Source organism: Anabrus simplex, chromosome 1 (genome assembly GCF_040414725.1).
Source record: "Anabrus simplex isolate iqAnaSimp1 chromosome 1, ASM4041472v1, whole genome shotgun sequence".
Lineage (NCBI taxonomy): Eukaryota > Metazoa > Arthropoda > Insecta > Orthoptera > Tettigoniidae > Anabrus > Anabrus simplex.
This window is the reverse complement of record NC_090265.1, coordinates 1,081,085,375-1,081,110,670: the sequence shown is the minus strand read 5'-3', so window position 1 is coordinate 1,081,110,670 and position 25,296 is coordinate 1,081,085,375. Positions and strand designations below refer to the sequence as shown.

At 34.4% G+C, this 25,296-nt stretch overlaps 1 protein-coding gene across 1 annotated transcript in view; it reads right to left on the bottom strand.

The window, feature by feature from the left end:
* Nucleotides 1–2,601: 2,601 nt before the first annotated feature.
* Nucleotides 2,602–25,296, bottom strand: part of LOC136876231 (uncharacterized) — a 169,006-nt gene continuing 146,311 nt past the window's right edge. Inside the window, exon 7 of the mRNA XM_068228415.1 lies at nt 2,602–3,334. Within this exon, the coding sequence (XP_068084516.1) occupies nt 3,188–3,334 (147 nt within the window). The 3' untranslated portion in view covers nt 2,602–3,187. The remainder of the gene's footprint in view (nt 3,335–25,296) is intronic.

Genomic DNA, 25,296 nt, shown 5'->3' with positions numbered 1-25,296 from the left:
GCCGTGATTCGCATATTTGTTAATGGTCGATAAGACCGAGTTTTGCTTGAAGTTCTAGCATGGATCAGAGAAGTTTTGCATAAACAAAGAATGTTAACAAGTAGAGAATAGCAGGAAGTATTGAATTCCAGGCTTAAATCTGTATTCTTTTCGATTTGGCGAGTTTTGTACTTGAGAGCCTCATTGGTTTAATACTTGCCCTCTTATAGCTTGGAGCAAGTAGGCTACTGTAGGTCAGGTTATTTTACTACACTGAATGTTCAAGAGGTACAGTCACGCGTACTTGATGGGTTGGAATGATAATGCCTATCTGAGTTATGTAGGACTGAACTTGACCTAGAAAACAATGATGGCTAACATGCACTCCAACAAAGAAGTTACAGACTGAAGGAAAACAACACTATTGAATTGTCAACAGACGTAATGTTTTATTTCCATAGAATTTACTACATATTCATCAACAAAGTTCTATTTTGACAAAGGATATTAATATACTAAATTGAATTGTTAAACAATAAATATAGATACATATAATAAGTTAAAAAGTAAGTTTTTCTAATGTTTTGTAGGTGAACAGGTGAAGACAGGCCAGGATATAAAGAATACTGATTTATTTTGGCATCTCGCCAAAGTATTTCAAGCATTTTTCAAAGCGTAAAATACGTGTCTCCTTTCCTTGTTTCTAGAAAATGGTGTTCTGTTCCTTGAACACCTCTAACTGATTCAGTGTTACATGTTTCAGTTCATCAATAACTCGCCTGGTGGTCATGATCCTTAAGGCGTGAAGTCTATTTGGTCTGACATCGTGGTCGAGCCCCGTTGGTCAAAAAAAGAAATCACCACCACAATGTTGGCTGGTAGGGTAGGAGATGTGGTGGCATACAATTTTTAATAACTAAATTGCGTGCCAAAAGCCTGGATTCAATTCCAAACTCTTCGCAGTGTTCATATGGAGTGAGGACATATGACACAGTTGATGGTGATTTGTAAAGCTTTGGGCAGACTCCTTCGTGTTATTCGACAGGAGTAAGCTACGTGCTGACACCGGGTTTCACCCTCTTCTTACATCATCATCATCGTCATCCCTCATCCAGACGTGCAGGTCGCCCATCGGCGTCAAACAGAAAGACCTGCACCAGGTGAACTGAACATGGCCTCGGACACTCCCGGCATTAAAAGCCATACGATAAGTAAGTAAGTTCATCAATGACTTAATGAAAGCGTCTGATATTAATGGTCGTTCCCTCATCATTCGCAGTCGTTTGAACTCTCCACTACGTCTGCACTCATTCGACAGGCATCACATCTCCGTATATAGAATCTTATGAATATTGACAGAATCCGCGGGTTTTTTTTTTCACAGTGAAAGGATCTCTATACGAACCCCCTTCCATAACCAATCATTCAGTAATAGCCATTTCCAATGGTCGCTGTGCTAAGGTTCTGGTTTCACCAGCTTGTGCACCTGTTCGCAAACTTTCGGTGTGGCTATAAGCTATCGGATGCATAAACTACAGCAAGCTGCATCATCATCATCATCATCATCATCCCTCATCCAGACGCGCAGGTCGCCCACCGGAGTCAAACAGAAAGACCTGCACCAGGTAAACTGAACATGGCCTCGGACACTCCCGGCATTAATAGCCATACGATAAGTAAGTAATAAAATAGAAAATTTTACTTTTCGATACATACCTAACGTTATAAAATCTCTGTCAACATCTAAACGCATTAAAGAATGTTAAGCAACATACAACTTAGTTTCATGCCTGAGAAACAACTACGTTGTCATTCTGTTCAGTTTTACACAGTAATGTTATGACTGTTAACATTCACCTTCAAAGAGCAACTCACCAAGTTACATGAGTCATATTGTTGAGCTTCAGTTTCGCAGGGTAGTTGTTATAGTTATACTAGGTACCCAAGGAAGATGATGAACTTTTCATTCATTTCATTCCATTCTCAGACAAATGGCAGTGTTGAGTAGGCGAATGGAAAGAATTTGCATCATTCGCAATGTTCGTATTTCCATTCATCAGCCTAAAGGATTCGTCCAGTATTATCTAGTTTAGATGACAATGGTGGTGTAGTGTGGACACAATCGATAACTGATGCAATTATCGGGGACATAATGAAAAATGTTGAAGTTCAGTTTATCATTCGACAGACAAAACTCTATATTTAGTGGAGAAACATGAGCAAATAGTCACTGACGATCAATTGTTGCTAGTAGTTGGGCTATGCATATTATTATACTCATTATTGATTAAATTGATGTAATAATTGTAAATACATTCTTCAATATTCAAACAATTAGAGCACTTATTCTTCATGCAAATCTCATTCTTAAAAAATAAATCGTAGTTTTCAATTGCATTCACATAATAGGACAAAATATGATATGTTCAACAGTTGTATATAGATTTTAAAGGAATTCTGTATACGTACTTGTTCTAAGCGTACTTTATACTACGGTACATAATAAATATACCCGTTCTTTGATAAAGTAATGCTCTAACTAGACAGATTTTATTGGTCACTCTATGAGTGAAAATATTTACTTTGTATTATATTTGTCATATAATATACGATAGTATCCAGTATGTCTTTAAACTTAAAGGCCCTATTATATGATATCCGTTTCTGTAGTTGGACTATTAATGGTTAAGCTCTTTTGCTTATACTTCTTTCTTGCGGTGAGATTGAATATAAAAATGAAGTATCTTGGGTAGACCATATGCTTACAATGTCCCTAGAGAAATATTTCAACAAAACGTTGCCATGATTGTGCACATGAAATTAAAACTAACCTAAGATTCATAATATTCCTTCACGTTTTCGAGAAACAGATAATGTAATATTGTCAGATGATAGCGTAAGAGTTGTTCACAGGAACTATTGTAAGTTTTCTAAGATCCCTGATGCTATTCATGCTGTAAATAACGCATTAAACACCGAATTATTGAGCGTTGTCTTAATACAGTTCCGTAATGTTGATTCTATCATAGAAACACATTTATTGTCTCAATAGTTTTGTTACGTCGAGGTAGTTGAAGTAAAGGCTAAATTGTTCCTTTGCTTGCAAACCACTTTGTCATAAGTTAGGTTTTACTGGTTAGAACAGGTTTACTTGCACACTAAACTTGTCAAACCGTTGAACCCTCTATCGCAGGGCCAGCCCCTGATGTCATTTGACGGGCACATGTCGCAACATCATGTCTAGGTTGCCCTTGACTTTGACCTCCTTCGGAGCGCCGTGTCCCGGTCTCCCCCAGTAGCGCTGCCACGTCTCGAAGTGCTGCTGACTTCGCTCGAAGTCCTCTCGCCTCTCTTGCTGCTCGAAAATAGAAGACATCCGTCAGAACATGTTCTTGGAACTATCTAGAATTATCTACAATGATATTGTGGTAACTCTAGCTAAACATTCATTAGATAGACACATTTGACGGTATTTAATCTTTTAATCTTAAGACATACAATGGGTAAGATAAGTATTCATACATTGCATGTGCGGCTTGACACATATCTTTAATAAAAATAAAAACACAAATATTGTCCCATTACCGTATACCCGTAGCTACAGACACTAATACTCACTGTTAAACTCGATACACGATAAATGATTTGTTTTTAGGCGTACTACAACTAAAATGTTTTAATTCCTCTCCTGAAGGGGGAGGCGGGCCTCTTAGACGGTAACGCCGTCTCTCAGGCCGGGAGACTCGTTACGGCGAAGGAGATGCTCGAAGAAGGTGAGGGGGTTGGCAGTCGTGTCCTATACTACCCACTGTTCTGGGATTTGCCTTAGTGTAGGAGAATGGAAAACCACGGAAAACCATTCTCAGGAGAGCTGACGGTGGGGACCAGCCCTTTTCCGTCTCCCGAATGTAGAGGCATAGAGCCGTGACCACCCCTCCTCTGCTTGGTTGGCCGGTCAGTGCAGATCTGTAGGACCAAAGATCCACTCTGCGTCTACCCTGCTTTTTTTGTTTCTTTGAGCCGTCAGTCGGCGACGTTCACATACCATACATGACTGAGATCTAATTGTATGAAAACTTTCTTTGTGTTCCTTTAAACAATGCTTTCTCAGGGAATATAAAACGTATATCAAACTGTAGTGCATCAGTAGTGTTAGTATAAATCACTTACCGTTAATTCCTGTTTGTGTGCCGTTTGAAACCATGTACGTATGAATGCTTATTTTACCCACTGTAGATACCCGGAAAAACGGGCTAATCATCACTTTTAAAAACAAAGAAATTGAGATTTGTGAATGAGGCTGAAATGTTTTCAGTCCCATTCACAAAACTTGATTAGATCATTATTATCGTCATTCATATTGATGACCATGAGATGCAAGCAGACAGAACTTATTACGTAAAGCGTTTCTAGTCTTAACATTTCTACCATTTTTTCTGTTTACATCAACATAAACACAGAACTGTACGGTTAATGTGGTTTCAACTAGTAGATGCCATTTGCCGGCTCTGGACCATGTACCACATTTTTGACTTTTTCATAAAATTGCGTATTTTTTCTTAGAATTTTATGCCTTTTCCCCAAAAATCTCCCATGTTTAGGGAAAAATATCAAAAGTTAACATTTCTATAAAATTAAAAACATAATAAAAATCGCAAAAAAAAACAAAAATCCCCATATTATTAGTAAAATATATCAAAAGTTAATATTTCTATAACATTAAACAATCGCAAAAATAAAATAAAAATCTACAAAATAATAAAAACCATTGATTTTTCTTGACCTGAAAAAATAGAGGTAGTTGAAATTGGGGTGGTTGAAAGCATAGCAAGGTGCTTTTCTTAGCTATATGAATTGATTACGTTCATATTTTTGGATTTTAAATATTTTATGGTTCATTTATATTTAGTAAAATTCTAATCTTTATTCTTAGATTCAATTTGTTTTGATTTATAATGACCCCAAGGTAATGCATCAATTCCGTTTTCTAATATATATCTTTTATTTTATTATTTTCAACAGAATATAATTCGTGTTTATAAAATACAGTCAAATTCATCGTTCTATACTGTTTTATTTTTTCGTCTAAACATATTTTATAATCATCGAAAGTAATTTCATTTTTAACTACTGATTTTTAAATCCTGATTTTTTTATATTCTTTGTCTTCTACTCTATAAGCGTACATTTTTTATTTTAAACTAACGTGTTTCGTCATTATTTTACCAGTTTTCATATTTAATTTTTCCTAAAACTTTTTATTAACTTGCGGTAACCCGTAAATATTGTCTTTTTTATATTCGCTTGTATCAAATTAATTTAACATCGTTTTCATATCGCTATAAAAATCATCAGTCATTATGTATAAATGAATCGGTATCCATATAACACAAATCTATATTTTCCATATTTTGGTTTAATAATATTATAGTGAAAATCGTACATTTTTATCTTTGAAATATCGAAAATACTCATTCCAATATAAATAGGTTTATCAAATTTTATTTTAATTCTTTCATATGAACAGCAACTAAATTTTCAGAAAACATTGTTGTGTGATTATAATTTGGTTTAGAAACATATTTTGTATATTTTGCCGGATCAGTCATTATTTTAACATTTTGTCTAAGTCTAATGTTTTTCAGTGTTTTACCGAAGACGGAATTATTCATTAATTTATAGAAATCTTTTCTAAAATCATTCGTTGCTTTTGTTCTGATTTCTGTATTCAAGTCTATATACCTTTTTAACTAATATGATTGTTTAAAAGTTAAAACTATGAATTTTTGTTAATATTAATCCAAGATTTATTTATTTATTTATTTATTTATATTTATTACTTATTTATTTATTTATTTATTTATTTATTTATTTATTTATTTATTTATTTATTTATTTATTTATTTATTTATTTATTTATTTATTTTTCTTTGTTATTTAAAATTATTAGTAATTTATTTCCACCCTCAGGTGCTAATGGTAAATCTTTATGTAAATCATGAAATTCTCCTGGATATTCCAAATCAGTTTTAACTATATAACCATATTTATAATTATCTGGTATTGTCTTAATATTTTTACATTAACATAATTAGGATCACACCACTCAGAAACGCAATAAGGTAAATATTGTGACATAGTCCAACCGTATAAATGATTAGCGTCTAAATAGGCTAAATAACTTGATTCTTCTTTAAGATCATTATTTTTCATGTATTTGTTATTAGCTTCAGCATGTTGTTTTATACTTTGTGATATACCGCCTGTAATTCCTTTCCAATCATTAATACCATATCATAATCGTTTAATATTATAGATTTGCCACAGTTGGTCATCCGTACGAGGCTGGGGCAGAGTTTGCAAACGGCGTCCAATGAGATCCCACACGTGTTCGATTGGTGAGAGATCCGGAGAGTACGCTGGCCACGGAAGCATCTGTACACCTCGTAGAGCCTGTTGGGAGATGCGAGCAGTGTGTGGGCGGGCATTATCCTGCTGAAACAGAGCATTGGGCAGCCCCTGAACGTACGGGAGTGCCACCGGCCGCAGCACATGCTGCACGTAGCGGTGGGCATTTAACGTGCCTTGAATACGCACTAGAGGTGACGTGGAATCATACGCAATAGCGCCCCAAACCATGATGCCGCGTTGTCTAGCGGTAGGGCGCTCCACAGTTACTGCCGGATTTGACCTTTCTCCACGCCGACGCCACACTCGTCTGCGGTGACTATCACTGACAGAACAGAAGCGTGACTCATCGGAGAACACGACGTTCCGCCATTCCCTCATCCAAGTCGCTCTAGCCCGGCACCATGCCAGGCGTGCACGTCTATGCTGTGGAGTCAATGGTAGTCTTCTGAGCGGACGCCGGGAGTGCAGGCCTCCTTCAACCAATCGACGGGAAATTGTTCTGGTCGATATTGGAACAGCCAGGGTGTCTTGCACATGCTGAAGAATGGCGGTTGACGTGGCGTGCGGGGCTGCCACCGCTTGGCGGCGGATGCGCCGATCCTCGCGTGCTGACGTCACTCGGGCTGCGCCTGGACCCCTCGCACGTGCCACATGTCCCTGCGCCAACCATCTTCGCCACAGGCGCTGCACCGTGGACACATCCCTATGGGTATCGGCTGCGATTTGACGAAGCGACCAACCTGCCCTTCTCAGCCCGATCACCATACCCCTCGTAAAGTCGTCTGTCTGCTGGAAATGCCTCCGTTGACGGCGGCCTGGCATTCTTAGCTATACACGTGTCCTGTGGCACACGACAACACGTTCTACAATGACTGTCGGCTGAGAAATCACGGTACGAAGTGGGCCATTCGCCAACGCCGTGTCCCATTTATCGTTCGCTACGTGCGCAGCACAGCGGCGCATTTCACATCATGAGCATACCTCAGTGACGTCAGTCTACCCTGCAATTGGCATAAAGTTCTGAGCACTCCTTCTTGGTGTTGCATTTGTTCTGTCAGTCATTGTATCTGAAGATCTTTGATAATATACTGCTAAATCAGTTGATCCTAATATAAATTCGTTTTTTGTTTTAAATTTATAATCTTGTATTTCTTCATGTTTTACAAAACTAAAATGAAATCTAATATTAACTTCTAAAGTTTTTCTGGTATTGATTTTTTAATTTTATTAATGGCAATACCTTTAATAACCCTGCCATCTTGGGCTCAATGTGTAGGAAGCCAGGCTCTGTCTGTCACAAGCCAGAACAAAGTGAGGAGTGATAGAGTAACACCTCTTTAGAAAACCTTGGTCCAGCTGGCCCGGCTGGCAGTACCTTGTGTGGGTCCCTGCCAGGGTTACGGTGAAGATAGTGAATGGTTTGGAAGGCGGAAGATGACAACCAAGTCCCAACGGCGGATAAAGCGGATGAACTATCTTCATTTAGCAGCGTCTGTTGTTCTGTGAAGCGGCTGCGAAAGGTGTCTGACATCAGAGGAGCGGCTTATTATTGAGCTCCGAGGCTTACAACCTTGGTTCTACTACCGGGAAGGAGTTTTCTGACCCACACTGGTTTGAACAACCAAGCATCATGGAATATCGTCACAAAAAAGGACACTACCCTAGGTAGTACGTCGTTGAAGTAATCTACCACTCATAGGAGTGCAATCAGGCCTGTGGATTCTGTGGAGCCTGAACCAAGATGCTTTGAGGACATTACTACACATACAAAATTCAAGACGAAACAGAAATACTACTTTGGGACGCTGAATGTCAATTCACTACTGAAAGTGGGAAAACATAAAGAATTGGGGATGATGATGGACAAACACAACATAACCATCTTAGTCATCCAAGAAACAAGATATCTAGATGAAGACATAATGGACATTGAGGGGTATAGGATTTATAAAGGCAAAAAGGCTATGAAAGTAGGTAAGAACATGCCTTTGCTTGGCACAGCTTTTGTTGTTCGTAAGAAGGTTGTCAGTTCAATCGTGGACTTCTTCAGCCTCTCTGAGAGGCTTTCCATTCTAACTCTCAGCTGCGGTAACAAATGATACACACTTATCAATGTGCATGCACCGATCAATGAGGACAACAGACGTAATCCTAAAAAAAGTCGAACAGTTTTGGAACTTCTTGAAGAACAGTAGGAGAAAATACCATCTAAGAATATCAACATCTTATTAGGTGACTTTAACGCTCTGCAGAGAATAGAACCACAATTCATATCAACAACTGGAAACTATCCTGCTCACAAAAAGACGAACAGAAATGGTATAAGACTCGTCAATCTGTGTCGCACCTTCAATCTTCAGATAATGTCAACATTCTACAAACACAAGCCAAGCAAACAAAAAACTTGGCGATCACCAGGCAATGTATGTGGAGAGAAACAGATTGATCAGGTAGAAATATCCAGGAGAGCGATTAAGGAAATAATAAACGTTAAAGTGCAGAGAGGTGCCCAGTTTTATTCAGAGCATTACCTCTCCAAAATCAAAATAAATTCCTTTCCTCTCAATAACGCCCTGAAACAAGTAAACAGAATTTATAAATACGACCTTGGAAAGTTAAAAATCAATCAAAACGTCTTAGAACAATACCACCAGCAACTGACGTTTGAATCTCATAAATGGACGGACATCGCCTCCAAGATCCAACAAGCAGCTAATACTGCAATCCTGATAGCTAAGAAGAGAAAGCACAGATGGTGGAATGAGGTCTGTGATGAAGTGCTGACCCAAAGAACAAATGCCTGGAAAAAGTGGAACTCGACCCGAACATCTGAAGATTTCGATGTGTTCCGTGAAGCTCGAAAAGAAGCAGCCAGAACTTTCCGAAGGGCCAAGCGACTATATGAGAAACAGCAGTTAGAACAGATCGATCAGGATTTTCGGAAAAACAGTTCCAGAGAATTCTATCAAACATTCAATACTAATTTGCGATGATACCAAGACTCCAGCTTTTGTTTTAGAGATGGAAAGCTGGGCCTGACGAAAAAAGAAAACTGTACGATCATGTATCGGATCATTTAAGAAAAGGCTAGGAAAACAACAGATAGGGAATCTGCCACCTGGGCGACTGCCCTAAAAGCAGATAAGTAGTAATTGATTGATTGATTGATTGATTGATTGATTGATTGATTGAAGATTCCCTGTATGTTACCCGATCCACAAACTACCCAACTCACCCCCTACTTGTAAAGAGGAGATCTAACAGATTATAAACAGTTTAAAGAATAATAAGGAAGCTAGTGAAGATTCGATAGTGGCAGGACTACTGAAGCTGGCGAATGATGAAACTCTAAATCTACTAGTCAAGCTTTTTGAAGATATCTGGAGAACTGGGATGATATCAACTGAATGGCTGTCAGAACTAATACACTATCTGCACAAGAAAGGTGATAAAAAGAATCTCAACAACTATAGGGGCATCTCATTAGTATCTGTGCCCTATACGATTCTCTCCAAAGCAGTTCACAACGGAATAGAAGCCCACCTTTGTCAACAGATTGGGGAATACCAGGCTGGTTTCAGAAAAAGCCGTTCGTGCCCAGAACAGATCTTTAACCTGAAGAGCATCATCAGGTACAAGAAGACAGGAGGACACAGCTACGTGGTTGTGTTTGTTGACTTTCAGAAGGTATATGACTCCATTGACCGCGAGTCATTAATGAATATTTTGGAAGAGTTTGGAGTGGACGATACGTCAAGAAATTTGATCAAACAAACTCTAACCAACACAGTGTCGAAAGTAAAATTTATGGGTGAGATCTCAGAACCGTTTACAATCAGAACAGGTGTCAGACAGGGAGATGGACTATCCCCACTCCTCTTCATCTGTGTTTTGGAAAAATTCATTTGAGAGTGGAGTAAGTTGTTAGACCAAGAAGAAAGAAAGGAAGATCAGTTCAGACTTGGTCCTAAACACAAAGGGGTGTAGGTTGACTGCCTGGCCTTTGAGGATGACCTGGCCATTTTCGCTAACAACATGGATTCAGCAGTCAACAAGATCAATAGGCTGTCAGAAGTTGCTGAAAAGGTAGGACTCCAGATTTCTACTCCGAAGACAAAATATAAGACAAACATCTGTGGTAGACTTGAATGGATGATCACTAATCTTGAAAAAATCTGTCGAGTCAAGAATTTCAGATATCTCGATGAAGTCATCCAACAGAATGGATTAGAAGAGGAAGCAATCAATACCAGGATGAGGAAGTTAGACCAGGCATACCAAATAACAAAGAATTTGTATAATAAAACGTCTATGAGTATAGGGGCCAAGTTCAGACACTATAACACAGTTGTAAAACCTGAGGGCTTATATGCGTCTGAAACTTTGACCTGAAGTAGTAAAGGTCAAGATGACCGGACGGAAAAAAGAGAGCGCAGGATACTAAGAAAAATCCTAGGTAATGGACAATGTCGAATGAGACCAAATGAGGATTTGTACGAGTACAACAAGACCGAACCTCTCACAGCGTCAATTAATAAGAGACGGCTACTATTTTACGGTCATCTCTTGGGGATGACTGATGATCGACTAACAAAAAGGATATGGACTTTTATTCAATCTGAGGCAACAAGGCCGAGATGGTTCCAGGTATGCGAAAAAGATCTGAGGCAGATTGGTATTTCAGACCAAGAAATTCCTGACAGGAACGCATTCAGAAGGTTGGTGAACAACTACCAAGGTTCCAAAATGGTATCAACTTCCAGAAGACGGAGAGGACCTTTGTCTGAAGAGCATAAACAGGCACTCGTCGCTGGGCTCAGAAGATACTGGCAGGAAGTCAAAGCCGGAACAAGAACAAGACCTAGACACTAAACTGAAGTTGGTTGTTACCACGCAGTCCATAGGGGCTCAACTCGATGTATAAAAATATCTTTAATTTGATTTTAAAATGATCCTGGTTCTACAATATTATCAACATTATTCGTTTGAAATGTTTGTATTCTTTATTCGAATGCTGTATCTTTTCTATTCATTTTTATATTTCTATTACTGAAATCATAATCCTCAACATTTTTAATCAATCTATCTTGTTCCTTTTAGCTTCTAAATTATATTGTTCATTATTAATTTTCAAAAATGAGGGTTTTGTTTCAATTGTAACTAAAATGAATTCGATCAAATCCTCTTTCATCAATTTAAGATATCTTTTCATATATTTTTTAATATTCATGTAGATGTTTATCACTTTTTTATTTTCTAAAATGAATTTGTGTATTGCGATTTTAATCAAATCAACTTTTTTAAGTTGAGAGTAATTTTCAGTTTTATTTCTCAGTTCAACCTTTATTAGGATCGAACTTTTTAAAATCCTGAAAATGTTTCCATTATAAAATTTAAAAATCTTAAAATATTTCCATAAAATTCAATTTTTACATCATCTTAAACTAATTCAAAATGTGTTCTTTAATATTTTTCTTTTCAACTGTCTCTAAAGGTTTCATCTCTCAAAAATCACTTCATTAATTCATATTTCTCTGAACGATAATAACATTAATATTATGTTTAATATTTAATGAACCAGCTATCTTTGCAATAAGAAACTTATAAGTTAAAGCCTTTTTCTATAAGTATCATTAAACATTTCAAATACCTCTTCAATTTTAATTCCATCATAAGGATTATCTATTAACTGTAACAAATACTTATGAAAACGTTTCTGTCTATACTTATATTTGTTATGAGGATTTACCGTCGGAGGACAACAATTATAACATCAGTTATATAATATATTGGAGTTTCCACAGACCTCACAATATCCTAAATCGATATCCATTTGTTAAGAATGAATTTTTATTTATCCTGCAATTGTTTACATCTGTCTCATCTGTCTCAAAATGTTTTCATGAAATCGTCTTTCCATTTCAATTTTATGTATAAAATCATTCCATATTTTAACATTTCTTTTAGTTTTCCTAATTTCTATATTATTCATTGTTTTTAAATATTCAGCGATCTTTTTAATCACAAACGTATAAGGTACTGATTTACCTGAATAATGATTAATAAAAGTCGAAAATACTCGTTCATTTTCATTTCTATTATTATCTTCGATTAAATTTAATACATTTTTACGAAAACGATTTAGTCTGTACGAATTTTTTTTATGATTACTATTCTTTATATCTGGATCACAAATAAAACATCTATTATTTAATTTGGTTTTGTTTCCGCTGATATTACATAATTCTAGAACTTCCGGATGTTCTTCTTGTTCTATTTGTGGCGGTTCTCTCATTTTCTCTTCTATTGCAATAACAAGATCAGATTTTTTCATATTATAATAAATGTTAACTTTATACTGACTTCCCAAACGTCTTAATTCTCTTATTTTTTGTCGCTTAATTTTACTTCTGTTTGATTACATTTTTGTAATATTAGATTAATTAATTCATCCTTTCTCAATCTAGAACAAACTTTGTATTTCTTTTCTTTACGGATTCTTTGTAATTCTGAGACAGTCTTTTTGTTAAGTTCAGCTTCCATTTATATATAAAAATTTGTATCAATATAAAATGTGGACAAATCATAGAAATTCTCTTAAAAGGTTCTGATAGTGTTTGATGATCAGAAATTCTTTTCCAATTCACTTTATCTTCAAGTTCTCTTATAAAATGTTCTGATCATTTTTGATGCTCAGAAATTATCCTCCAATCAACTTTATCTTGAAATGTTCTTATAAAATCTTCTGATAATTTTTTATCTTAAGGAAGTTTTCTCCAATCAATTTCACCTTTAAATTCTCTTATAAAACCTTCTGATAATATTTGATATTCAGAAATTATTCTCCAATACACTGTATATCGATGTTCTCCTATAACATTTTCTGATAATTTTTTATATTCATAAAGTATTTTCCAATTCACTTTATCATTAAATTCTCTTATAAAATTTTCTGATGATCTTTGATATTCACAAATTATTTTCCAATTCACTTTACCTTTAAATTCTCTTATAAAGTCTTCTGATAATTTTTGATGTTCAGAAATTATTCTTCAATCAACTTTACCTTGAAATTTTCTTATAGAATCTTCCAATAATTCATACTTTTCTGACATCGTTTCCCAAGCAATTAGATCTATCAAATATACATATATCATATATTTATATACAAAAATGGCTAAATATTTTTTCTGTGATAAGAAATAATGAATATTAAAATAGAGTATTGATCTATTTTATCTAAAATTTCAAGTCTTATATAATAATGATCTCCACCAAGAAATAAATCTATAATATGTTCTTTTAAACCAATAATAAAGTCCTAACCTTCGTAATTATCACGATCTCCTATAACATCTCTAAAATTATAACATTTCTCTGTATCATAATTGTTTATATAAAAACATTTTTATAAAATACAGTTTCATCATTTTTATCATATATTACATTTGAAGTTTCTAATAATGCCTTTGCTGGCAGGACCTAATACTTCCAGTGAACTATGTCTTCTGGTATAGGCTAGAGCAATTTTGTTACTTTCATTGATCTGTCTCTGTCTTATCCTTGGCTTTGACAATATGAAAGTGACTGAGGTATGCGCGATGTTACTAATGCCATTCCTTATGCAGCCAATCCCTGCTATGAATGGTGTGAAAATGTTGGTCACAGGGTAGGTTGGTGCATGCATTTAAGTGGGCTTGGCAGACTGATATGTGATAGCAACTTCTGACTCGGTGAGGAAAGCAACGGGAAAATACCTCACTCCTCATTTCCCTAATACGCCTCTTCAGTGATGCCTAGGCCATCTATGACAGCTGATGGCAGAGCTATTGAGGATCCCACCAGCCTTAGGGCTGAAGACTGAACATACACAATGTTATAACTTACATCACAGTCATCTAATTCTTTTAAAATATTGAATAGCTCCATTTATACAGTAAGTATTATTATATAACATTATCTTTAGTTACCCACCTATTGTGTATATTATCAAATCTTTCTTCCCTAAAACGTTTTCAACATGATATATACCAGGATATTTTGTTTTCGTAACTAATTCATAAAATTCCCTTCAAAACCTTCATTATTTAAATTTATATTTCGGTTTAATCATAATTATATCTTCATTAAAATATTTTCTAAAATGTGTTTCTTATTTTGATTTACATCTTTTGGTTTCATTTTCATTGTACTGTGTTTAGTATTATTATAATTATCTACTAATTTAGAAATATCAACCCATTTTTAATTACCTTGAATATCAGACTTTTCACATTTTTCTTTTAAAGTTCTATTAAATCTTTCTACAACAGAAGCTTTTATTTCTGAATAAGTTGAATGATTAATATTAAATTTATTCATTAATTCAGAAAATTCATTATAAAAATGATTTACCATTATCAGTTTGCAGATTGTTTGGAATTATATATTTAAAAATAGTCCCGAATGCTTTAAGAATATTTTTACCACATTTATCTTCAACAGGAATAGCCCATGAATATTTTGAAAAACATCTACAACTGTCAATAAATATTTATATCCTTTATTAATTTTAGATAACCCCTTTAAATTTCCAGAATCCATTTCTACTAAATCGGCTTACCAAAGATAATCGATATCATAAGTTATAACATTTTGTCATGGAAACATTTTTCTCATGGGTTTATGAAGTTCGTTTATTATTTCTTCTCTAACATTTTCTAATTTTTAAAAACTTACTTTTTACTTCTACATTCTGAATATAAACCTTCAATATTCTAGTTCGTTTATTTTTAGTTCTAATTCTATGAGGATGAGATGTTTCAGTAATTTTTAACATTTCAAACACCAGATATGATCATGTATTTATTAGGAGATAAAATATAATATAACTATTTAAACAACACCTTCATCAGTATCAGGTTCAGTTGCACCAAGCATTATTTGACCAAACACAATAATTTTCACTTGAGTAGCTAAGATCTTAAGACAATCACCAATTTTAAAAATTAGTTTGTGTAAAGGATCATTTTAACCATTTTTATCAAATCTATATGTGTAATAGTGTCTTTTAATATCTCTTTTAAGCTATACAGAACAAAATTCCTTAATATTAACTCCTGAATATATAATAGGAACGGGATATTTGGAATTATAAAATGTAGCAAATATTTTTGTTATATATACTTCATACAAAAATGTGTGCACCATTTCAGTATCTTCCTTTGTTGGAAAGATCTTATTTATTTCAATTTTATCAAACAATTATCTTTCTAATTTCTCTACCTCTTCTTTTAATTCATCTGTTTTGTTTCGATAGCTGTTAAATGTTCATTACACAAAAATTATATTTCTTCTTTTGTAATATTTTAAACTCATTTTTAGATATATCTTTCCAACTGGTGACTTTTACTATTACTTTATTAAATTGTTTAAAATTAACCGCATCATAATCCATAACACCATCACCAATATTTCTTAATATCTTCTTTTGAATCCGCAATAATCTTCAGTATACCAAATTTTATTTTTGAATTCTTCATCAAATTTGTCTTTAGATAACAAATCTTTAATCTTATTATCTACTTCTGTCTTTTTATAAATATTATCATCCAATATTATTTATTAACTTTGATATTTTTTGGATTCATCATCAAATTTATTTTTAGGTAACAAATGTTTTATTTTATTATCTACATCTGCCTTTTTTATAAATATTATCTATTTTTCTAATATTTCTAGATTCTTCATCAAAATTATCTTTAGATACCAAATTTTTAATTTTATTATCTATATCTCTCTTATAAACTTTATCATCAATTTTTTGATTCTTCATCAAGTTTATCTTCCGAAATAAAAGGTTTAATTTTACTGTCTATATCTATCTTTTTAACATTATCATCTATAGTTCCTAGTAATTTTGATATTCTTTTTGCGTACTTATCGAAATTTTCTTTAGATGTTAAATTTTTAATTTTATTGTCAATACCAATCTTGTTATAAACATTGTTATCCAACTTATGTCCAAAACACTATTAGCGTCTATAACAGTTTGATCTTATTTTATTTGCCATGTTCTGTTATAGGATGCTTCTTCCATTTTTAAATTCTTCTACAAATTCTTCTACAAATTTATTCCTATATTATTTCCCTTTCTTAACAGCCTCAGCATCATAATAAGCAAACATTATTTATTAACAAGAAATTATGTAAACGTTTGTGTTTATGTTGACGTTTTTTATGTTTATGTTAACGTTTTTAAATTTGTAGAAATATTTTAATTTTATTTCTGTATCTGCCACCATTAGTTTTGCGATTCATATCAATAGTAATTAATAGAGAAATGTACACTTAAGTTTGAGCATTAAATAAATTTCACATTTCAGTCTTTGCTATAGTCTGTTATTGTCCTGGTTCTTTTCGTGCATGTTATGATGTGATATCTACTACACTTCTGTCCACACAAAATGCACTTACAATCTTCGTCTGGCTCATGGAACTTCTAGTTTACGCATACCTTGTGGTGAAACCCATGTATGGAGAGTCGTGTTATCACGTGGCGTTGTGTGTTGCACTCTCTAGTCAATCTATCGTCCGTCATCGCTGGTGAGGCGTAGAAGTCGAGGTCGATTTCACTTTTCTTCCTTTCCCTGATGTTTACTAGTGCCCTGCTTGCTTCCGTTGATTGTAGGTAGAATTGTGATCGTATGTCTTCTATGAAATACGTCTCCCGCATCATTTCGTATACCATCCGGGATGGCGCTGTCTTTCCGACTGGGGTAATCCTCTTCATGAACATTGCGTTTATTCTTTCTATTCTCATCAGGTCTCCTCCGATCTTCAGCTTTTCCCACACGATCTCAATTCCATATGTTATCACTAGCGCTACTGTTGTCTTGAAAAGTCTCATCGCCGTGCTGATTGATAGGTTTGAAATGTTTTGGATGCTGTATGAGGCTCTGATTGCTGCTGCTGTTCTTTCTTGAATATGTATACCAAAGGATGCCGCCGTTTTCTGTAGTGTTATTCACAAATATTTGTAATTTCGTACCTTTTGTAATGGCTTTTGGTGTAATGTTATGTTGTTTCCAACATTTGCTACAAATAGTCTTAAAATCTTCAAACTTCATATCACCACCTACAAATTCTTTATAAATATGGTTTAAATTGGTATCATCCTGTCTAATTATGTTTAAAATGTTCAAGTTATCTCCAACCAACTGTTTTGGTATTTTCGAATATATTTGAGCTAGATAAAACAATCAATGGATTTATATCTTCCCCGAGTAAAATATTCACGAACTATATCTTGATTTTCTAATATAAAATCATAAAAAATTTCAACCGAATTTTCTTCGCATTCATCTAAATGAACAATTGATTTTCCTAATTTTTCCTCAATGTTTTTACATTCCTTCATGAAATATTGATACTTTGTTTGATCTAAACTTTTAGAATAAATATGAAGTTTATTTATTTTACTCCAGTTTAACCACCCAGGTTTGAAAATGTAATTATCAAACATAAAAGTTGTTTTCCGCAGCCACTAGGGCCAATGATTCCACAACGAATAGAATTTGGTCAAAGTTCTCCATGTCTATGCTTTATTTTTTCTCAGGAAGTATTACTGTTGGATCCCGATTTACTTTTTATTTTTACTCAATTTATTATTTATTATATAATAAATGAATACAATTTTTGAATTAAGAGGCACATCATCTGTTTTAGAAAAAGATTAAATGTTCCATTGCGAGATGAATTTCTAAAAGTTGGATTAATAGGATTTTATTCAACTTTCTTAACTCCAAATATTACAACAAAATAGTAAACTACACTATGGAAAAGTATCAGGTACGATAACTGAAATGCTTATTCCACCAAGACAATATAATATAGAAAATTTACAAAAAGCTATTCAAAGTCGAGAAACTAAGATAGGTATTGAACAAAATAAAATTCTAAACAGATAGGAAATAATTAGTGATTATAAAATACATTTTGATAAAGAAAAATTATTGGTTCAATTTTAGGTTTTAATAACCAAATTGTAGAACCCAAAACCAAAACACTTGCTCACAACTTACCAAAAATAATTTCTTCCGAAATAATTAAAATCTACTTTATCTATGCTAATGGTATGTTTATAAAAAATACTGAGCATTTTCGCCGTGAAACAAATATTATTGCTTTTTTAAACGTGATTTAATATTTGGTTCACCAATAATTTATGAACTAAAATATCCAACATTTTGTACAGTTTTCGATATAATTCAAAACTTAAAAATAACTATAACCAATGAACAAGATGGATTAATATATTTTAATTGTGCAAAATAACAGTAATTTTAGAGATGAAATAAAATACTGTAAAACATTTGTATTTTTTAAAATTATATTTTTGTAATAAATGGACAAAACAGAAGGTTGTTAGTGGCAGTCATTTCCTGTCAATGAAAAACTAAAGGTAATTTAAATTTACCTAAAAAGGATGTAGAAATAGATATTAAAACTGGAGATGGTTGGATTTATAACAATGCCTATTTGTATCTTACTTTTGATGCAACTCATGCTGATGGAACTGATTATTCTGAATATGAAGGAAGATTAAATGTGAAACGTACAATATTCCCACTCAATTATGGCAAACAGTAACTATAAAAAAGCGAGGATATACTATCTGTCGAACTGATCATCCAAACATTTCTTCAACAGTTCTTTATCGCCTAACTTCCACTCAAAGTGATAATCTAATGTATGAACGTTAGTTTATTAATAATAATAAACTGCAGAAAAAAATCAAATGAGTAATGTGGAAAGGTGATTTAACTGTTATCTTTACTTGGAGCCAAAATGCAAAAGATGCTTTGTATAGATGGTTCACTAAAATGCAGAAGGAGCTGATGTCACTGGAACTAAGCCTAAAGAAGGAAAAGTTACTGTAAATTCGATGTAAAAAAGAATACCAATTGTTAAATACGAACCAGCTTATGAGCAAGAAAAAAGGCAGCAATCCTAAAAGTACCAAAATACCTATATCATTCTATGACCTACAAATTCAAGAAATTTCTGGCGTTAGTGTAAAAAGAACTTCGAAATAGATATTACAAATTACTACAATTCAATGATATTTCATATGCCGTATTTTATTTTTGTTGTGTTTCAAACTAATAGAAAAGGTAACCACGATAAAGATTCTTTTAATTTTGGCCACGTTCAACTTCAAAATATTTACGTGAAAATGGAAGAAACGAGATATTTCCAAAAGAAACGTGGAATATAAATCCTCCTAATACTTATCTCAGAGCCTATAATGAATTTTTAGAATTTAAGTGCGTAACTGCTTTAAAATCGGTTCCTTTTGTTAATCCTTGAGAGTTCATAAAATAGTACCCTATTCATGTTATCAATATGATTAGAAGAAGAAATGTGGTAACAACTCAGAAAACTACTATGAAACTTTGTGCTACATTTAATGCTAATATTCCTGATAACACACTTGCTTACATACTGTAATTATGTGGAGTGAAAAGAATTTAACCTATGATGTTAAACACGGAATAGTAACTGAAAATTTTTAGTAATAAATGAATAAAAGGTTAAAATAATTTCTTGAATTACTTACTGTCTGTTTTGATGATTTAAGTAAATTGCTTAGATATAATAATAATAATAATAATAATAATAATAATAATAATAATAATAATAATAATAATAATAATAATAATTTATAATAATATAACATTTTTATTCTTTAATATAATGTTCTTATTAACATAAAGTTCAATAAACTTTGTTTCATTAAAATCGGTCCATTAATTGGGGATTTTTGGAGAAAAGATATAAAATTAAAAGAAAAAAATATGCAAAATCATGAAAAAGTTAAAAAAGTGGTATACGGTCCAGAGCCAGCAAATGGCATCTACTTCTACTTTGAAACATTTTTCAATTACTAGATTATATCATCATTATTGTGTTAACATTTTATTAGGTAAAAGCTATAAGTACTGCTATACTCAAATTTAATATTAATTTTTAAGACTATACATTCACAACCACTAAATGACATTATACAACTAATGTAAACCGACTTGTTTCGATCTTGCTACCAAGATATAAATAATTTATTAATGCGTGTTTCATTTAGAGTATTTGATTCTACGTTGGCTATTTTTACTTATCTAATAGATGCGCTACTTTCTAGTAGAAAATAGATGTGATGCAGCGGTTGGTTAGCTCGTTATTGTTATTCCAGAAAATGCATTTCTAGAAAAGCAGAATCTCTACCTAGCTGTGGATAATTTTATATGATGGTTTGGGCTTAGTTCAATTGAAAATAATATTATTGTTTTTAGTCCCACTAACTACATTTTAACGGTTTTCGGAGACGCCGAGGTGCCGGAATTTTGTCCCGCTGCAGTCATTTTACGTGTCAGTAAATCTACCGACACGAGGCTGACATATTTGAGAATCTTAAAGTATCACCGGACTGAGCCAGAATCGAATCTGCCAAGGTGGGATCAGAAGGCCAGCGCCTCAACCGTCTGAGCCACTCAGCCCGGCAATTAAAAATGACTGTTCCCATTACAGGCAAGACAGCTTAACTTAAAAATATGTGAACTGAGGGTTATCCCATTTTTTCTGTACCTCAATTTAATTATTTCTTATCGAGATCAGTAACTGCAGTCGCGTAAATGCGGCCAGTATCCAGTATTCGGGAGATAGTGGGTTCGAACCACACTGTCGGTAGCCCTGAAGATGGTTTTCTGTGGTTTCTCATTTTCCTGCCATCGTCGCCGTGAGACCCGTCTGTGTCCGTGCGACGTAAAACAACTCGTAAAAAAGAAAACAAAAGAAAATTTCCTTCTCAACATTGAAATTGCTGAAAATGACGAAGAATACTAATCAAGTATTCTGTAACAGTAAAAGTGGGCCAAATCGAAATCAGCTGTCAATCTCAATACACTGGGAAAAAGGGCAGGAAGAAGAAGAAATATACGCGTAGTTGTCCGGTGCCTAGTCGTTATTCAGCACCATTCGTACCTCCGCACCTATACAGGCACAGCCACAGATGAGAGAGAGGCTTAAGTGAAAGCTACGTTTAGTTCAGATATGAGCCAAGAGACGTTAAAAAGTTATGCTGCGAAGAGACAGAACCGATAAAGATAAAACTTAGTGTTCATCATTTATAAAATTATTTACACAATGATTTATGTTCTGATGCAGTTTGAAGTTCATGTTTTGTCATTGCAGCATGAGATGGGAATTTTAAAAGTTTATGCTATTTGTATTATACTCTTTACAGTCTCCAGTAATGATAGGAGGAATTTCCAGCATATACTATGCTAGTTCTGTAAATACATGCATGAAGCTACTTTCTCTACATATTTCAGATATGTTATTGTATTTCAATCAATCAATCAATCAATCAATCAATCAATCAATCAATCAATCAATCAATCAATCAATCAATCAATCAATCAATCAATCAATCAATCAATCAATCAATCAATCAATCAATACTGATCTGCATTTAGGGCAGTCGCCCAGGTGGCATTTTTTCCTATCCGTTGTTTGCTTAGCCTTTTCTTAAATGATTGCCAAGAAATTGAAAATTTATTGAACATCTGCCTTAATAAGTTATTCCAGTTCCTAACTCCACTTCCTATAAACGAATATTTCCCCCACTTTGTCCTCTTGAATTCCAGTTTTATCTTCATATTGCGATATTTCCTACTTTTAAAGATACCGCTAGAACTTATTCGTCTACTGATGTCATTTCACGCCATCTCTCCACTAACAGCTCGGAACAGCTCGCCTCCTTTCTCAAAAGTCTTCCCAGTCCAAACTTTGCAACATTTTTGTAACGTTACACTTTTGTCGCAAGTCACCCAGAACAAATCGAGCTGTTTTTCTTGGATTTTTTTCCAGTTCTTGAAACAGGTAATCCTGGTGAAGGTCCGATACACTGGAACCATACTCTAGTTGGGGTCTTACCAGAGACTTATATGCCCTCTCCTTTACATTCTTACTACATCCCCTATGTACCCTCATAACCATGTGCCGAGATCTGTATCCTTTATTTACAATCATATTTATGTGATTACCCCAATGAAGATCTTTTCTTACATTAACACCTAAACAATTATCCCCAAATGGAACTTTCACCCATCAACGCAGTAATTAAAACTGAGAGCACTTTTCCTATGTGAGAAACAACCTGACTTTTAACCCCGTTTATCATCATACCATTGCCTACTGTCCATCTCACAACATTATCGAGGTCATTTAGTAGTTGCTCACAACCGTGTAACTTATTTATTACTCTGTACAGAATAACATCATCTGCAAAAAGCCTTATGACTCATTCCACTTCTCTACTCATATCTTTGATTTTATATAAGAAAAAATACAGGTCCAATAATACTGCCTTAAGGAATTCCCCTCTTAATTATTGCGGGGTCAGATAAAGATTCGCCTACTCTAATTCTCTGAGTTCTATTTTCTAAAAGTATAGCCACCCATTCAGTCACTATTTTATCTAGTTCAATTGCACTAATTTTTTCCAGTAAACTCCCATCAAATGCCTTAGACAGACCAATCACTATAAAGTCCATTTGACCTCCTGAATCCAGGATATCTGCTATATCTTGCTGGAATCCTACAAGTTGAGCTTCAGTGGAATAATCTTTCCTAAACATAACAGCCTTCTATCAAGCCAGTTATTAATTTTGCGAACATGTCTAATATAATTAGAAAGAATGTTTCCCCAAAGCTTACGTGCAATGCATATCAAACTGACTGGCCTCTAATTTTCAGCTTTATGTCTATCAGCCTTTCCTTTATACACAGGGGCTACTATAGAAACTATCCATTCATTTGGTATAGCTCCTTCAACCAAACAATAATCAAATAAATACTTCAGATATGATACTATATCCCAACCCACTGTCTTTAGTATATCCCCGAAACCTTATCAATTCCAGCTGATTTTCTAGTTTTCAACTTTTGTATCTTACTGCAAATGCCATTGTTACCATAGGTAAATGTTAATATTTCTTTAGTATTAGACACCTTCTCTATCTGGACATCATCCTTGTAACCATCAATCTTTAAATACTGCTGACTGAATACTTCTGCCTTTTGAAGATCCTCGCATACACACTCCCCTTACTCATTAATGATTCCTGGAACATCCTTCTAGGAACCTGATTCTGCCTTAACGTACCTATGCATCCCCGTTCATTTTTCATTAAAATTTGTACGACCGCTAGTTATTCTTGCCATCATGTTATCCTTAGCTGACTTCTTTGCTAGATTCTATTTCCTAGTAGGTTAGTTCAATTTCTCCTTACTTACACAGCCATTTCTAACTCTATTTCTTTCCAACCTGCACCTCCTTCTTAGTCTCTTTATTTCTCTGTTATAATATAGTGGATCTTTACCATTCCTTACCACCTTTAAAGGTACAGACCTATTTTCACATTCCTCAACAATTACTTCAAACCCATCCCAGAGTCTGTTTACATTTTTATTTACTGTTTTCCACCGATCATAGTTACTTTTAAAACTCACTCATGTCTGTTTTATCAGCCACGTGGTACTGCGTAATAGTCGTAATTTTAATACCTTACTTTCTATCACATTTATTTTTAACTACGACAGAAACAGCTTTGTGATCACTAATACCATCTATTACTTCGGTTTCTCTATAGAGCTCATCTGGTTTTACCAGCACTACGTCCAGAATATTCTTCCCTCTAGTTGGTTCTATGACTTTATGAATCAGCTGTCCTTCCCATATTAACTTATTGTCATTTGTTGGTCATGCTTCCTGTCGTTCGCATTACCTTCCCAATTGACATTTGGTAAATTGAGATCACCCGCTACAATCACGTTCCTTTCCATATCGTTTCCCATATAGCTGATTATCTTTTCAAATAATTCTGAATCAGCGTCTGCGCTACCCCTTCCAGGTCTGTACACTCCAAAGACACCAAGTTGCCTATTATCTTTAGAGATGAGGCTTACAACTAGAATTTCATGTTTGTCATCTTTAACTTTTTCGTAGCTTACAAATTCTTCTTCCACGAAAATGAATACTCCCCTTCCTACCATTATCCCCGCCAGGAAGTCGTAAAATTTAAGAAACGAGATTTCCACTTCCGAAGGTGCACATGGCCCTGAAGTTCACTCAGCTTACACCAGAAATGAGTACCAGGTTAATTCCTGGTGGCAAAGGCAGCCGGGCGTAGAGCTAACCAACAAGTGCCGAGGTTCCGGATAGTGGAAACCTTTACCTTCCACCCCTCCAAGAGCCTTCACGGCCTATACGGAGAAGACTTTGCTCTTTGCTTCCTACCATTCCGATCCTATCTTTACGATACACATTCCAATTCCGTGTGAACATTTCTGTATTCATTATATCATTTCTCAGCCTTGATTAAACCCATATTACAATACCCGGTAAGTACATATCTATTAAATTACTTAATTCTATTCCTTTCTTTACAATACTTGTACTGTTCAGCACTAACATCTTTATGTCATCCCTGCTTGACTTCCAGATCCCTGTACACTTATCACCGCTCCCTCACACCAAAATGTGATTGTTAAGAACATGCATACGCTCATCTTCATTTTATCCTGTTATACCTTTCAACGTTCAGTCTGCGAGCCTCTGTGAATTAACTAAGCGGCTCCACAACTACTTCTGTCACGTAGTTTAGTTCCACACGTCTTATCATTACAAACTGAGTCTAACCATCGTCGCCTTGGTCTCCCTCTACTTCTCTTACCTTCCACGGCCGAGTCCATTACTCTCCAAAGTAACCTATCCTCCTCCATTCGCCACTCATGACCCCACCAGAGCATCCAGTTTATACATACAGCATCCATCGAGTTTATTCCTAACTTAGCCTTAACTCTTCA